The 15,755-nt window shown below is 43.0% G+C and overlaps 1 protein-coding gene across 4 annotated transcripts in view; it reads right to left on the bottom strand.

Moving 5' to 3' along the window:
• Window positions 1-241: 241 nt before the first annotated feature.
• The window catches only part of KIDINS220 (kinase D interacting substrate 220), a 162,111-nt gene continuing 146,597 nt past the window's right edge, over window positions 242-15,755 (bottom strand). For all 4 annotated transcript variants that reach the window (XM_077812560.1, XM_077812562.1, XM_077812563.1 and 1 more), the window contains 4 exons: window positions 13,856-14,002; window positions 6,071-6,169; window positions 4,988-5,236; window positions 242-2,703 (listed from right to left, as the gene is read on the bottom strand). In XM_077812560.1, the coding sequence (XP_077668686.1) occupies window positions 1,432-2,703; window positions 4,988-5,236; window positions 6,071-6,169; window positions 13,856-14,002 (1,767 nt within the window). In that variant the 3' untranslated portion in view covers window positions 242-1,431. The remainder of the gene's footprint in view (window positions 2,704-4,987; window positions 5,237-6,070; window positions 6,170-13,855; window positions 14,003-15,755) is intronic.

The following is a 15,755-nucleotide window of genomic DNA, read 5'->3' as shown; positions in this document are numbered from 1 at the left end:
TCACGCATGTACCAATTACTAAAAAATGATCCAAGTTTGCCTGTTCCATGGATCAAATGTGTTTTTTTGTACCTTGATGTTTATTATGGGGATTCTATTAATAAAAAATATTACTTTGTAAAGCATTAATCATTATTAAATTCATAGATTGCTTTAACCACAACAATCTCTCAAGTACATTTGATTTTTCTGTCAAATGAGGAAACAATCACTATAATAAACAGAAACTCAGACACAAAAGCAATATGCCAATTTATTTATTATTCCCTCTATACTACTAGAGTACATTTGATTGAACACATTTCCAAAATCATGCACATTTCACATACAGTACAAAGTATTTGCTACAGTGACATTCAGATACATTATTTAGCTGACTGAAACACAAACGATTAAATACTCTATCTCTAACATAAGAAAGCTGGTACACTATATTATCACTGAACTTCTCATTTTTAAATGTTACTTTTAAAATGGCAAACACTAATTACTTTTTCCTTTCTATAACCAGGTGAAAAAGAATATATTAGTGAAAGGGCATGCAGAACAATACTTCAGAAATTCAGACATTACATACAAACACTGTCTTGATGTAACAGCAGTTACAGCTATTTAGTGCAACGATTGTGAAATTACATACCAACAATAAATAGAGCACTCACTAAATCAATGAGAGAACATTACATACTAAATATCTGTTAATTCTAACACTATATTCAGACAACGTCCTCTACAAAGCTTATCAGCACAATGCACAAATAAAATTGCCAGAAACAAGAGCAATTATAGAACAAACAGGTGATGAAGATGTACAGTTAGCCAATCATGTATCTTTAATACTTAACCAACATATTCTATTTCATATGTTGCACACACTTTTGAAGATCAACTAGTTAATGAAAAGTATGAAATTTCAAGTTACCAAGGGCCAGAGGGATTTTAATATTGTGTCTTCTGGCTTCTGTAAATTCAGATGGCAACACATGGTACAACATTTTGCTAAAAGTAAGCTATTTAATTGGAATTTTTAGAAGGGATAACAAAATGTGAGTTTTGTGCATTGCAGCAGACATTTAATGTCTATGTTTTACTTTTATATGAAATATTCCTACTTAATCCTAAAACATCTTTTCCCCAAAAATTCTTCGGCAAGGAATTTGATTCCCATGCAGAAAGACAAGTACTGCTTTCATTTGTGGAAAAGAGCATTATATTTACTAGCAGTATAAATTAGGGAAAGGGGTAATGAAATATTTTATAGTGTAGGTTATTTTTCTTTCCAAAAAAAGGACTGGAAGAAAATCCAGGTTTGTTAGTGGAGGCTATTGAAAGAGATAAAAAGTGTCTAGCAAGAGCATGAACCGACAAACTAGGGATTTTAAGAAAATTATGACATACAGACGTGCTCTGTTTTAATTTTGTTTGTTCCCTTCACAGAATACTCTCTCTCTCTTCTCCAAAACCTGCAGCGCCTGAGGCTGTAACACCATGGAGCTCTGAAGAATCTTCCGAAAGCCTGGTATAACTTGAACGCTGGCTTCGCTTGTGAGCCACGCTTTTTAGGTTCTCATTCTGAACTGCAGTTGAATTTGAGCTGGAGCCAGGGCGCAGAATGATTTGAGAGGAATCTCTGATACCTTCAATGTCTTCAAAATTTTGATTAGCTCGATTGGCTGGAGCACTGTTATTATTTAGGGTGACTGTACTAGGTGTTCTGTTTAGATTATAGACTTTCTGGCAAGCAGGCCAGTTCTCTTCAGGACTGCTTGCTATTAAGCTGCTCTCTGAAGGGCTTTTCTTGTCTTCTGAGCAAATTGACATGCGTGTCACAGCTGGATCTTGAAGGCCACTCAGACTGTGTGGAATTCCTCTCTTTCCACTGTGGCTGTCATCTTCAAGCTCAATGAGATTTGCTTTTTCAAGCTGTGAGTCATCCGCTCCATCATTGTGGAGGGAGTGGTTTGGAGAACTTTCATTGGACCTCACACCAGAGTCAGAGGAATCCTTTTTGTCTAAAAGGGCATCTGTCAAGTACTCCTTTGCTTTGATGAAGGTTCTAATAGGCTCAGATCCATGTTCAGGGGATTTTGGTTGCTTGTCCACTTTCCCATCCATTTTCTTGTCCTTTCCTTCCTTGAGAAGTGGAGTGTTATCTGATTCTTCTGTTCCAGACTCATCTTCATCACTTGGCAGTTTCTGATAGCGCAAAGTAACTCCTTTTAGTTTTAAATCTGCTGCCTGGAAAATGCTTGTTCTTTCTGAAGATTTCTTTCCTGGAAGAAGCTTGGAACCAGACTGATCAGATTTTTCATCTTCTTCAGTGATAGGATCCAAAGGAGATGCATCATTAGTGGAAACACCTGAAGTACTGTAATCTACAACATCACCCCTCTTCATCAGAAAGGGCTTTCGTCCATCATCTTGTTTCTGTTCACCATCCTTTCCTTTTTCTTGTTCTATACTGGAATGGAGGGAGCCCCCTGATGTGCTCTGCCCCATACAGAAAGCTGCTGTGCTATGTGGGGAAGATCTGCCACTTACAGTGGTAGAACTCGCACCCCCTTCTAGCTGTGACATTTGAGCAATATATTCTCTATATGCATCTCTGTATTCTGCCTGCACCTTATCAGTCAGCTTTGAGATTTCAACACTAGAATCTTGAGAATTGAGACTTGAAAGACTTGGAGTTCTGCGAGTTTGTGACTGGAAAAAAAACCAAAAAAATAAAACCACTTATTATCTTTGTTATTTTAATATAACCAGAAGCAATAGCATATATGCATGAATGAAAAACTTTTGTCTGTAATGCATCATGGCAGTTAAATTCTTAAACAGTCATTTAAAAGATCTGTATAAATGCTTGACAGTCATATTTGTATTCACACTCATTCATCAACTCCACAAAAACAGTCATTTCTGTTCCATTGCAAAAAGAAATTACATACAAATCTGTATTTTATCAAAACATTTAAAGTTTATCCTTTTTGAAAACACTTTATAATTATTAAATTCATTTGGTGTATTGAGTTTAGGCTTTTCTCGCATACACACACGTATTTACATATGTACATAAGATTTTTTTTTCATTTAAATTTCAAGGACATTTCATTGCCAACAAACATTTGTGAGGGAGAATTTTGAAAATAATTAAAAGCATTAGTATTGAATATATACAACTGAAACTTTCATTGTATTTAGCTGGTTTCAGAAAAATCAGTCTCTCAGATTAAGAATATGAACTCTGTTCCTCACCTCTTCTCTCTTCGCTCCTTCTCTTTCACTTATTCTTTCTCTTTTACCTTGCTCCTGGTCCTACATGCATTTTTTTTATTCTTCTGATTCTGTTCCTTTTTTCCTCAAAAACTGTTCATGCTCCCTTTAGCAAGCAACCATGTGCAAGAAGCCATAGGAAGGATCTTACCTGCGGGCTGTAGTTTTGTTACCCCCCTCTATATTACTACTACTAAGGTCTTGTGATTTATTAAATATTACTAACAGCTCTTCACAAGATTCTTTCCTATGTACTAGGCTTTTGTGAAGTTGCCAAACAGGATTAATGCTGAATAAAACAATGTCTAAAATAAGTGTCTTCTATATTCAATGAAAGACAAACTGCTAGAGCAATTCAGTGCCCATAATGAAACACTGCCGTCTCAAAGATGGATATGGTCAGTTATGTATGCATATTCCCTACTGAATACAGCTAAATTAATTCACTACAGAATATTTAATTTGGCTACCCATTTCCAAAAGGTGCCTTTTCCCCTTTAGATGAGCCGGTTTTTGTTTATTTTATTAATGCAAACTTGCTATATATCCTCTGAATGATGGATTCCAATGCTTCCCAAAAGTAGACAGTCAAACTGACTAATTTCTTACTTTTCTGAATTAATGTCTCTCTCTCTGTTGTGGTTCTAAAGTTTTGATCTTTTCGTATCAAAGTTGTTTTTTTTTAATGTTTGTCTTTCAAAATCTTTGTTTCCATTATTCCTGGGCTCTTGACATATAATGAAAAACTACAAATAAAAGACAGTGAGCCACACCATATTCGTGTTGAAAAGGACATATTGAGACTGTATTCTACCCAAAGCATTCATAAGAAACATTCATTTATGTCCTAAACCATTTTGTGTATATTTCAGTTATAACTATGATGATTAAAAAGATTGGCCAAGAGTTGTAATTAGTGATTTTGGGTGCCTCAGTTTCTGGGCGCCCAACTTGAAATGCCTGATTTTCAAGAAGTGCTGAGCATTTACCCTCTGAAAATCAGGCCTCAATTTTTGGGTGCCCAGAATTTGAGGCACTGAAAATCACTAGTTACTTTTGAAAATCTTGACCACTGCTTTAAAACATTTATTCATTTATCAACTGTATAACCTCTGTAAAGGCCCCATATATCTAAAACTGCTCATACTTAGTGTGATTTTGGAAATTATAAGCCAAAAATTATATGCACAAAACTTGTGGGAGAATGAGAGGAGGATTCCAACCCCAGATTTTAATGCTGGATCACTTGCCAACACAGGATCTAGGCTCTGACGTCCATCAGTACTGTGCATGTTAAAATTATATATAAATATATTTTTCAACCTTTACGTGGGGCATGCTGGTAGCAAGTTATTAAAATATTTACCATTTGTGAGGACTGAACAGTATGATTAATAGAATTTATCTGATGAAATATCTAGTATTTACCTTGCCTTATGCAAGGTGAACTAAGTACTTTAGTCATACTCTCCCTCTGGAGGGGAATTACCAGGGAGGAGGAATAGCTATTGGGGGTGAGAGAAAATTACGATGAGGCAGTAGAAATGGTTTATTTGGGGGTTTTCCCTACTCTCTCTACAAACTATGGTCTTGGGGCAAGACAGGGAGTTGAGAGGGTATCTGGATAGACAGGGTGGACTGGCAGCCTGTCCTGTCATCTAACAAAAAATAATTTCCCACATATTAGGTAAACAAAATAAATCTCTTTAGTAAATACCTGCCAGCTCAAATTATTATGATGTGGAGGAGCTTCATCGAGACCAATTGTGTTCAGTTCTTCAAAGCTGAAGTTGAGAGCGTAGGGAACCTGAGCAGAAATTCCTGTAAGCTCAGTGTGAGGCAATTCACTATTACGCACAGGACGACGAGAAAGCTCATTGTGAGGAATCACATTGGTAACATGTTCATTCACTGCACGAGAATCTTCATGAACAACCTGATTTTCTGTATTTCTCATTTCGAGTACCTTAACATGTAAAAAACAGGACAAATGTCATTATATAGCAAAGCAAGATAAAAGGTTCGAGCAAGTAATCTTTCTTAAATTGTATTATATTCCAAACAAAAGGAAACAGGAAAATGTAACTTGCTTTTTTTAAATTGTAAAATTGCATGTGTTTGTGAATGAATCACCAAAAAAGGACTACTTGGGAGAGAGCTCTTTATGGAACTGTCCTCATTGTCTGCAATGAAAATCGTTCTTAATATTTAGTTACTGTACACAGACTTTTTAAAGCATTAACATGCCAAAGACTATCAATTTTAAAGTACGCAATTCCTGTAAAACAAAATACTAATTACAAGTTTAAGAGTGAAAAAACAAATAGCACATTTAATAGATTTAATAAACGTCAGTCTCACAATAAAACACTGTCTAGTAACTGTCAATATTTACAAGTCTGTGAATTAGCAGCACAAACATATTCTGTAGTATAGGAGTAGAGAATCAACAGCACTCGAACATCTTTGTGGAGAATTTAACAGTCTGATGCCTGTCCCTAGTTCCCATTAACTATGTTATTTACCCTCAAGCTGAGGGAAGAACATATCTTTTAGTATACATGTATGCCTTAACAGTATCAGAGACACCGATGCCCCTCACTATATGGCTTGTGTAAGTCCAATACTTTAATAGTTTGTTTTAAGATGCAGCCAATGTAATGATACATGCCTGCACATTTACCATGAGAATTGACTTATAGCACCAAGGAAAAAGCAAAATAAATGAGGCGTTCTGGATCAAATGTAAAACTATAATCAGCTTTCTGTTGATATGGAAAAGCTCAAAATTTTATCTTACCGTGCTTCTGAAAAGGTGCCAGTCACCAAAATTCATGTTCATCTCCTGCTTCAGTTCATCAATGTTACATTGAGCCAAGACACGACCATTTATGTTTGCCTAAATAAAATAAGTAAAACTGTGTAAAAAGAACTTGGTACATTAAAAAAAACCCTGTAAATATTTCATAATAAAATTCATTTTACCCAGAAATCATTTTGGACTCTTACAAGGATTTTATATTTCTAATTTATCATTTACTTGAAAAATATTTCTTTTTAGTAATCTTGACTTTGCTTTTCAAACTTGAAGGTTCCTTTAAAAAATAGAGGTTACCTTGGAAGCCTTGCAGTATATGCCATGGACTACCAAATGGCAATTTCAAGATCAAATCCCAATTCCTTGGTTGTGACAAACTCTCTCCCCAAAGATGAAGAGTCATGTATTACTCCAAAGAACACATGATTGATCAGGAAGAAATTTACTAGAACTCTAGTCACACTTGAATAGCTATGGACACATGAGACCAACGTACAGAGGTAGGAGGTAACACAAAGGTCAAAAGTATGGCTCAGGAAAGATTCTACCCAAACCCTAACTGTCTCCAACAGTCCAGAACTCCTGATCAGACCAGGATTTTCCTGCTTCAAGAGGCACTGGTGTGTGGATGGATTATACTACACTATGTAGCCCCAGCAAGAAAAACCTTGTCCACTTGCCAAGTAAGTCAGTCTGGTTGAGGGCTTCCTACTCCCCAGGAGGACCTGTTGGACTCCTTCCAAACAGGTCCGTTCCTCCGGGTTCAGCCATGCAGCATCCATGCTGAGAGGTGGAGGAACTCGAGGTTGGGGTGTAGGAGACAGCTGTGGTCCTGTGAAAGCAGGTGCGGGTGGTTGGGCAGGGGCCAGGGAGAGGCCGTGGACAAGCTCATAAGCATGCCGAACCAGTGCTGGCAAGGCCATGCCGGGGTGATCACGACCACCTGTGCTTTGTCTCTCTTGATCTTTGCTGTGACCCTGCTGATGAGTGGAACTGGAGGGAACACGTACATCAGGCTCCCTGATTACGACAGGAGGAAGGCTTCAGAGAGGGAGCCCTTGCTCAGACCTTGCCGAGGGCAAAACTGGTGGCATTTCCTGTTCTGTCTGGTAGCAAACAGGTCCACTTGGGGAGTTCCCCACCTTAGGAAGATCACGCAGGCTACCTCTGGATGGAGCGACCACTCGTGGTGAGAGAAGAAGTCCCTGCTGAGCTGGTCCGCCAGCGTATTCTTGACACCAGGAAGGTGACAAGCTTCCAGGTGGATTTTGTAGCTGATGCAGAGGTTCCATAGACAGAGTGCTTCTTGACAAAGAGTCGATGAGCGTGCTCCCCCTTGCCTGTTCATGTAGAACATTGAGGCTGTGTTGTCCGTCAGAACTCGTACCACCTTGCCCAACAGGTGGGGCAGGAAGACTCCGCACGTCAGCTGGACTGCTCAGCGCTCTGACGTTTATGTGCAACTTCACCTCCTCTGGGGACTACATCCCCTGTGTCTGGAGGTCACCAAGATGTGCACCCCCGCTGAGGTCTGAGGTGTCTGACACCAACTCGATGGACAGAGGGGGGTTGTTGAACAGAACCCCCTCCAGAACTGTCCTGCAGTCGGTCCACCATCGTAGTGAGGTAAGTATCACCTGGGGAACGATAACGATCTTTTCCAAGGGGTCTCTGGACTGGGAATAGACCATCCCCAGAGATTGTTACAGGGGCCGCATTCGGAGCCTGGCAGGCAGACAATGTAAGTGCATGCTGCCATGGGACTTTGGAGGCGCAGACAGACCCCGGCTGTAGTCAGAGGGAATGTGGAGACTTCCACGAGGAGGTTCGTCAATGTGTGGAACCTTTCCAGTGGCAGGAACGCCCAGGTGCAGGTTGATTTGAGGACTGCTCCGGTGAACTCTATCCTCTGCACCGGCACTAACGTTGACTTTTTGTCATTTGCCAGTAGGCCCCAAGAGCAGCATGTGGCCTGAAGCACTGCGATATCACTTTGGACTTGAGACCTGGAACTGCCCTTGATGACCAGTAGTTGAGGTACGGGTAGATCTGAATACCCCAGCGCCTGAGGTAGCTGCACTTGGCTCCATTGACATGCACTCAGTAAACACTCTCGGGTGCTGTTGCCAGGCCAAACGGAAGGATTGCAAACTCCAAACTGGTAGTGGTGGGGCCCCACCGTAAACCGGAGGAAGCGTCTGTGTCCTTGAAAGAGCGCTGTGTGGAAGTATGCGTCCTTCTAGTCGAGGGTGGCATACCAGTCTCCTGGATCCAGGGAGGGGATAATAGAAGCCAGGGAAACCATGCAGAATTTTAACTTCTTTAGGTACTTGTTGAGGTCTTGCAGGCCCAGGATGGGCCGTAGGCCTTTGGGATTAAGAAATACTGGGAATAGAACCTCTTGTTACTGTAGTCACCTCAGTGTCAGCCTCACCTCAGTCCCTGGAAAAATCATGGAGCAGGTCCTCAAGGAATCAATTCTGAAGTACTTAGAGGAGAAGAAAGTGATCAGGAACAGTCAGCATGGATTCACCAAGTGCAAGTCATGCCTGACTAATCTAATTGCCTTTTATGACGAGATAACTAGCTCTGTGGATGAGGGGAAAGCAGTGGACATGTTATTCCTTGACCTTAGCAAAGCTTTTGATACGGTCTCCCGCAGTATTTTTGACAGCAAGTTAAAGAAGTATGGGTGGGATGAATGGACTGTAAGGTGGATAGAAAGCTGGCTAGATCGTCTGGCTCAATGGGTAGTGATCAATGGCTCCATGTCTAGTTGGCAGCTGGTATCAAGCGGAGTGCCACAAGGGTCGGTCCTGGGGCTGGTTTTGTTCAGTATCTTCATTAATGATCTGGACGATGGCATGGATTGCACCCTCAGCAAGTTTGCAGATGACACTAAACTGGGAGGAGTGGTAGATATGCTGGAGGGTAGGGATAGGATACAGAGGGACCTAGACAAATTGGAGGATTGGGCCAAAAGAAATCTGATGAGGTTCAACAAGGACAAGTGCAGAGTCCTGCACTTAGGATGGAAGAATCCCATGCACTGCTACAGACTAGGGACCAAATGGCTAGGCAGCAGTTCTGCAGAAAAGGACCTAGGGGTTACAGGGGAAGAGAAGCTGGATATGAGTCAACAGTGTTCCCTTGTTGCCAAGAAGGCTAACAGCACTTTGGGCTTTGTGAGTAGGGGCATTGCCAGCAGATCAAGGGACGTGATCGTTCCCCTCTATTCGACATTGGTGAGGCCTCATCTGGAGTACTGTGTCCAGTTTTGGGCCCCACACTACAAGAAGGATGTGGAAAGACTGGAAAGTGTCCAGCGGAGGGCAACAAAAATGATTAAGGGACTGGAACACATGACTTATGAGGAGAGGCTGAGGGAACTGGAATTGTTTAGTCTGCAGAAGAGAAGAATGAGGGGGGATTTGATAGCTGCTTTCAACTACCTGAAAAAGGGTTCCAAAGAGGATGTCTTACCTAGGGAAGTGGTGGAATCTCCTTCCTTAGAGGTTTTTAAGGTCAGGCTTGACAAAGCCATGGGTGGGATGATTTAGTTGGGGATTAGTCCTGCTTTGAGCAGGGAGTTGGACTAGATGACCTCCTGAGGTCCCTTCCAACCCTGATATTCTATGATTCTATGATACTCAAGAGGAACTTCTTCCACTGCAACTGGCTGTAGTAACCCCTTTACCTTCTGCGCAAGGAGACTCTTGTGAGGGGGTCCCTGAAGAGGTACAGGGAAGGTGGGGGGGAAGAGTAAATGGAAGGTATAACCCTGTTTCACTGTACTGAGGACCAATTGGTCCGAGGTTACAGCTGTCCAGGCAGGGAGGAAGAGGGAGAGGAGGTTGGAGACTACAGGGAAGGATGGATCCGGGGAATAGTTTGGTAGGTCACCTCGGGTTCACCCTCAAAATGACTATTTGGCCCCCTACTTATTACAGGTCAAGCCCAACTGGGCAGAAGGTGGAGGCTGGTGGCTTGGGCAGCGCTTGTAGCCCTTGGCTTGTTTATAGGGCTTGTCCTGCTGAGGCTGACTCCCCTGGCCCTGCGACTGCTGCAGTTTGAACCGCTTACATGCTGGGGTAGGGACGTAAAGACCCAGGGGTTTTAGGGTGGTGCAGAAGTCCTTGAGACCACGCAATTTGCTATTTGCTCCACCAATAGGGCCCTGCTGTCGAAGGGCAAGTCCTGCATTGACTGTTGAGCCTTAGTGGACAACCCAGAGAGGAGCAGTCAAGAGGCTGGCCGCATCGAGATAGCAGAAGACAGGGTGCGGGCAGCAGCGTCCGCAGCGTCTCACACCGCCTGAAGGACCGCCCTGGCAGCGGTCATTCCCTCATCAAGGATCGCTCAGAACTCCTTCTTGGAAGCCTCAGGGAGCGACCCGACGAACTTGGCCATGGTTTGCCACATATTGAAGTCATATCGGTGAAGGAGGACTTGGTGGTTGGCCACTCTCAGTTGAAGGCTGGAAGATGAATAAATCCAGCCTCCTTGAGTCTTTATTTTTGAAGGTGGGCCCGGGTTGTCCCTGCCTCTCCTTGTGGTTAACCGCCTCGACCACAAGGGAATTGGGGGCTGGGTGCGAGTACAGGTACTCATGCCTTTTGGTTGGCATGAAGTACTTACGTTTCGCCCTTTTAGAGATAGGGGCCAGGGAAGAGGGAGTCTCCCACAGGGCATTAGTGATCTTAGAAATCCCTTTATGAAACAGTAGAGCCACCCTAGCAGGAGCCGAGGAACAGAGGACATCAGAGAGACTGAGGGCTCTTCCAATTCCCCTGCAAGAAGCCTGAGGTTAGAAGCGACCCTCTTCAAAAGTTCCTGATGCGCCTTGGCATCATCCTGAGGAACTGGGTAAGCGGGCCCTGTGATGTCCTTGTTGTCGCCAGACGAGGCTGAGGCCTGTGCAGTGGGAACCTCCACATCCAGTCATGGTCCAGCAGCTTGCTTCCCTGAGTCCTCCTGGACCTGCAGGGTCTTACCCCCTGAAGTCTCCTGAGGGGGACGGGATACCAAGGCCACTGGCCTGTCCGAGGCTCCCAACACCAATTGGGCAGCCTGGGAAGGCTGGGTGAACCCCCAAGGGATCCACGGTATCCATGGGACCAGCCACTGCACTTGGGGCCATGGGACAGGTTTCGGTACTGATAATGTCGTTGGCACCGTCGGTACCAGGACTTGTCCCGCAATCAGGGAACTTCACTCTGAGCCACCAGCGAAGCGGTTGGTCCTGGGCAACCAGGATTGGGCTGAGCGGTGACTCTTGTCCTGAGTAGGGTGACCTTCCTTTTGGAGACGGGCAATGACAGCCCGGTGATCGGCGGTATCTGGTGCCCGATTGGTCCCAGGATCAGTCCTGGGCCCTTGAAGATGGTCGGGGCTGGTCCTGAAGTTCTTGCCAGGCGGAGCATGCCTCCGAGGGTCTGCGCCAATCTACCGGCAAGGTACACCTCAAGTTCCTCGATCGTTGCCCCTGGTGAGGGGACCGAAGAGGGCTCCACTGAGCCTGCCTCTCCCATCCTGAGGCGTGATGGCTGCGGGCAGGTGAAAGCTGGTGGGAAGTCCCTCTTGATGGGGAATGGTACTGCTGCCTGACATGGGTCTTGGCTCGCCCTGTGCCCTCTCCTTTCCCTTGCAGGAGGTAGGAGATCTTCCCCTCACAGTCTGTTTTGGCTTCTTGACAAGAGCGATGGAGGGAGACCAGTGCCGGCTCGTGAACGGCACCAGGGGAACACTGTGCACGGAGACCACAGTGCTCGGTGCAGAGTCAGACTGCTGCTCTGGTGCCGAAGTGAGTGACGACTCCATTAGGAACGCTTACATGGATATTGCGCTCCTTCTTCGTCCTAGATTTGAAGGACTTGCAGATACGGCATTTGTCACTTGTGTGTCCTTCACCTAAGCACCTTAAGCAGCTGGTATGGGGACCACTGATGGGCACACAGCGTTTGCAACCATCACAGGGCTCAAAGTCTGGGGACCAGGGCATGCCCTGACCAGGTCCCGTTTGGGACTAACAGAGAGTTTGAGAACTACAACTAAGGGTAACTAAGAAAACTACTATGTATAACTATTTTACAGGATTTCAAATTTTGCAAGAACAGAGAAGGAATCAATGCTAGCCAAAGCATCAGATGTTCCAGCACTGTCACTGGTGGCAAGAAGGAACTGAGGGTGAGGGGAGCCGGCGGCGCCCCTTATACTGCGCCATGTGGGCGCCACTCCAGAGGGCACCAGAGCCAGTCCCCTACAGATACTGCTGAGGGGAAAACTTACGGCACCGGTGCATGTGGTGAGCACACACACCTAATATGGAATGGACATGGGTAAGCACTCGAAGAAGAATCAGAACTTACAGAAAGCTCAGCAACACCACCCTAATACAGAAATGGCTACTGACCCAGCCTCAACACTGCTCTTCACTTTCCTGCATCATTGGGGAGCAATGGATTGTGAAAAGGCAGGGGGGACACAAGGGAGTCACTTTAGCATATGGGAGGGAAGACAGAATAAATAAGAGTGAGCAAGTGTGGCAGAGAAAGTGAGGGAGATATGGAAGGGTGAGAGGTAAAGAGGGAGGAAGAAAAGGGTGAATGGACTGAATGGAGGAGAGACAGAGGATGAAGTGAGGAAAAACAAAGGTACATAAAATATAAAAACAGAAAACAGGAGAGGGGGAATATATAAAAATAAAATGAGAAGACTAAAAGATAGGGGAGTCTTGGAGCATGGGAGATTTCTATAAACTAGTTGCAGGGCCTGCAGATACAGGAGTAGAAAATACAGTCACAGGGCTGGGACTTGGAGAAAACAATGAAGGGTAAATAGATGCCCATACTTTATTGTAATATGTTCCAACTCTTGGGCTGAAAAGCTATGGGAGGGCAGAAAGGGGATCTTTTCTCCCCTTTTGACTCCCTACAGATACTATATCTACCAAAATCCTCCTTTACACACTTTCCTGACAAAATACTTATTTGCAACAGCCCTCTGGGACAGGGATCCTATTTTTACTCTTTGAAAAAAATGTAGTTACTCTACCACGGGGCAAAGCATACCTTTTGAGATTAGGCTTTTGTAATACATTGCTTGATTCATGTAGAGATGGTAGTTTTAGAAGTAGTTTTCCTGTGTTAACTCTCACACAAAGCACCCAGTTTGACAGTACTAGGCCTTGCAGTAGGCTATGTAGAATTTTAGTATTCTGCACACATCCAGAACATTCCATATATAACATTTATATATCAGCCAGGATAAGGGAATAAACTGGAGAAGAACTATCTCCTAATTGAACAGAAAACATAACACGACTTTGGAAAGGAGAGAGGAAGAGTCTTCAGACACATTTTTTTCCTTGATCTAAAATAAGGTAAAGACTATACAATCTCATCTGAGAGTAAAAAAATAAATTAAATGCAGGCTTTAAGAAAATTACCATGATAAATTGAACAGGGTAAATTAATTACAATAATGCACAATATTCTTTTTGCAAGAAAAAACACATTTTGACGTTTCACTTTAGCAACTAGGGCCCTTACCTCAGTTTTAAATACAAGATAATGAAGCACTCAGGACATTTTCCTTGCATTAAAGAAGCTGCATTACTTTGAACATACATAGATAAAAAGTATTATTTTGATATTCAAAATGATTCAGTAGATTTTTCATGCAATACATCAGTTAAATAATTTCTTCTACGCATGCATTCCTGTGTTTCAATGTTATGTAAATGATTGAAGTATAATAATGGATCACCTTTCTTATAGTTTCAGAGTATTGAGGTAACATACTCTGATCCAGCCCTTCTATCTGCTTCAGCTTCTCACATACGGCTTCCACATTCATTGAGCTCAAAGGCACATGTGATCCTCCAGTGGCTGATCCTGTGACTGTTCCTGTTCCCTATGCAAGCGGAAAAATGTGCACAAACAATATATTCAAATGCTAAGCATGTCTGATGCAAATCAAATGGTCTTCAATTACATGCATTTTTGGATATGGAGCTAAAAAGTAAGAATACCATGATTAGTGCCAAATTATCTAAATATAATACTAGAAAATACTAACATATGGTGGTAGTAATAACAATAATAATGAGAAGGAAATGGCTGAGACACTGTCCATCCTAGAAAAGTGTTCTAGTTTAACCAAACTAATTAAAAAAATCCATATAAGATATAACAAATTATCAATATAAGCAAGGGTTAAACTACAGGGTCACCATTAGGGGTTTGCATAGATTTAACTAGGTCAAATTTTAAAAGCAAGACTAGGCCTTATTAAAAAATCTGGTTTCCACTGTTTTACCTAAACTCTTCATGCTAACTTCAGACTAAGATGACATAGGGTAACTAGCTCAGCTTCTGGAAATAACACCAAAGAGGGTGTGGGGAGGAAAAATGAATGCATCTGTAGGTGGCCAGTACAACAAGGCTCTAAATTCTCAGAAAAGCCTAAATTCTTCCTAGTTGTGGGGTTTCTGTGCCACAATACAGAGGCGGCTAAAGCAAGGTGAAGGGGAAGAAATATAAGTCTACGTTTATGCAATTTCACTATCCTGTTAAAATATACCCAGATAAACTGTCCATCTAGATTCTTATGCCACACCCATCAGCAATATATTTGAGCATCTATATTAGTGATATGTTTCAAGCTGTAAATTGGGTCCAATTATTAATTGATGTAGGGCAATCTGTAGAATACTGTTTTGTTTGAAAGTTTTACAGAGCGTCCATGAAAAACACTCATTACTCAATAACGATATCTACATTGGAAAAGAACATTTTACAAAGTAAACACCTGTTATTTATGCTAGAGGATCAGACAGCTGCTTTTGTAGGTCAAGCTCATTGCATGTACCAGAGGCTCCTACCATCCTTCATTCCTCCCCCACCAATCACAAGCTCCCTGTTTGCCATAGAATATCAAGGTTGGAAGGGACCTCAGGAGGTGATCTAGTCCAACCCCCTGCTCAAAGCAGGACCAATCCCCAACTAAATCATCCCAGCCAGGGCTTTGTCAAGCCTGACCTTAAAAACCTCTAAGGAAGGAGATTCCACCACTTCCCTAGGTAACCCATTCCAGGGCTTCACCACCCTCCTAGTGAAAAAGTTTTTCCTAATATCCAACCTAAACCTCCCCCACTGCAACCTGAGACCATTACTCCTTGTTCTGTCATCTGTTACCACTGAGAACAGTCTAGATCCATCTTCTTTGGAACCCTTTCAGGCAGTTGAAAGCAGCTATCAAATCCCCCCTCATTCTTCTCTTCTGCAGACTAAATAATCCCAGTTCCCTCAGCCTCTCCTCTTAAGTCATGTGCTCTAGTCCCCTAATCATTTTTGTTGCCCTCTGCTGGACGCTTTCCAGTTTTTCCACATCATTCTTGTAGTGTGGAGCCCAAAACTGGACACAGACTCCAGATGAGGCCTCACCAATGCCGAATAGAGGGGAATGATCACGTCCCTCGATCTGCTCTCACACAGCCCAAAATGCTGCTAGCCTTCTTGGCAACAAAGGCATACTATTGACTCATATCCAGCTTCTCTTCCCCTGTCACCCCTAGGTCCTTTTCTGCAGAACTACTGCCTAGCCATTCAGTCCCTAGTCTGTAGCAGTGCATGGGATTCTTCCATCCTAAGTGCAGGACTCTGCA

Source organism: Eretmochelys imbricata, chromosome 3 (assembly GCF_965152235.1).
Source record: "Eretmochelys imbricata isolate rEreImb1 chromosome 3, rEreImb1.hap1, whole genome shotgun sequence".
NCBI classification, from domain to species: Eukaryota; Metazoa; Chordata; order Testudines; family Cheloniidae; genus Eretmochelys; species Eretmochelys imbricata.
The sequence above is the reverse complement of the archived record's forward strand: the minus strand, read 5'-3'. Positions and strand labels throughout refer to the sequence as shown.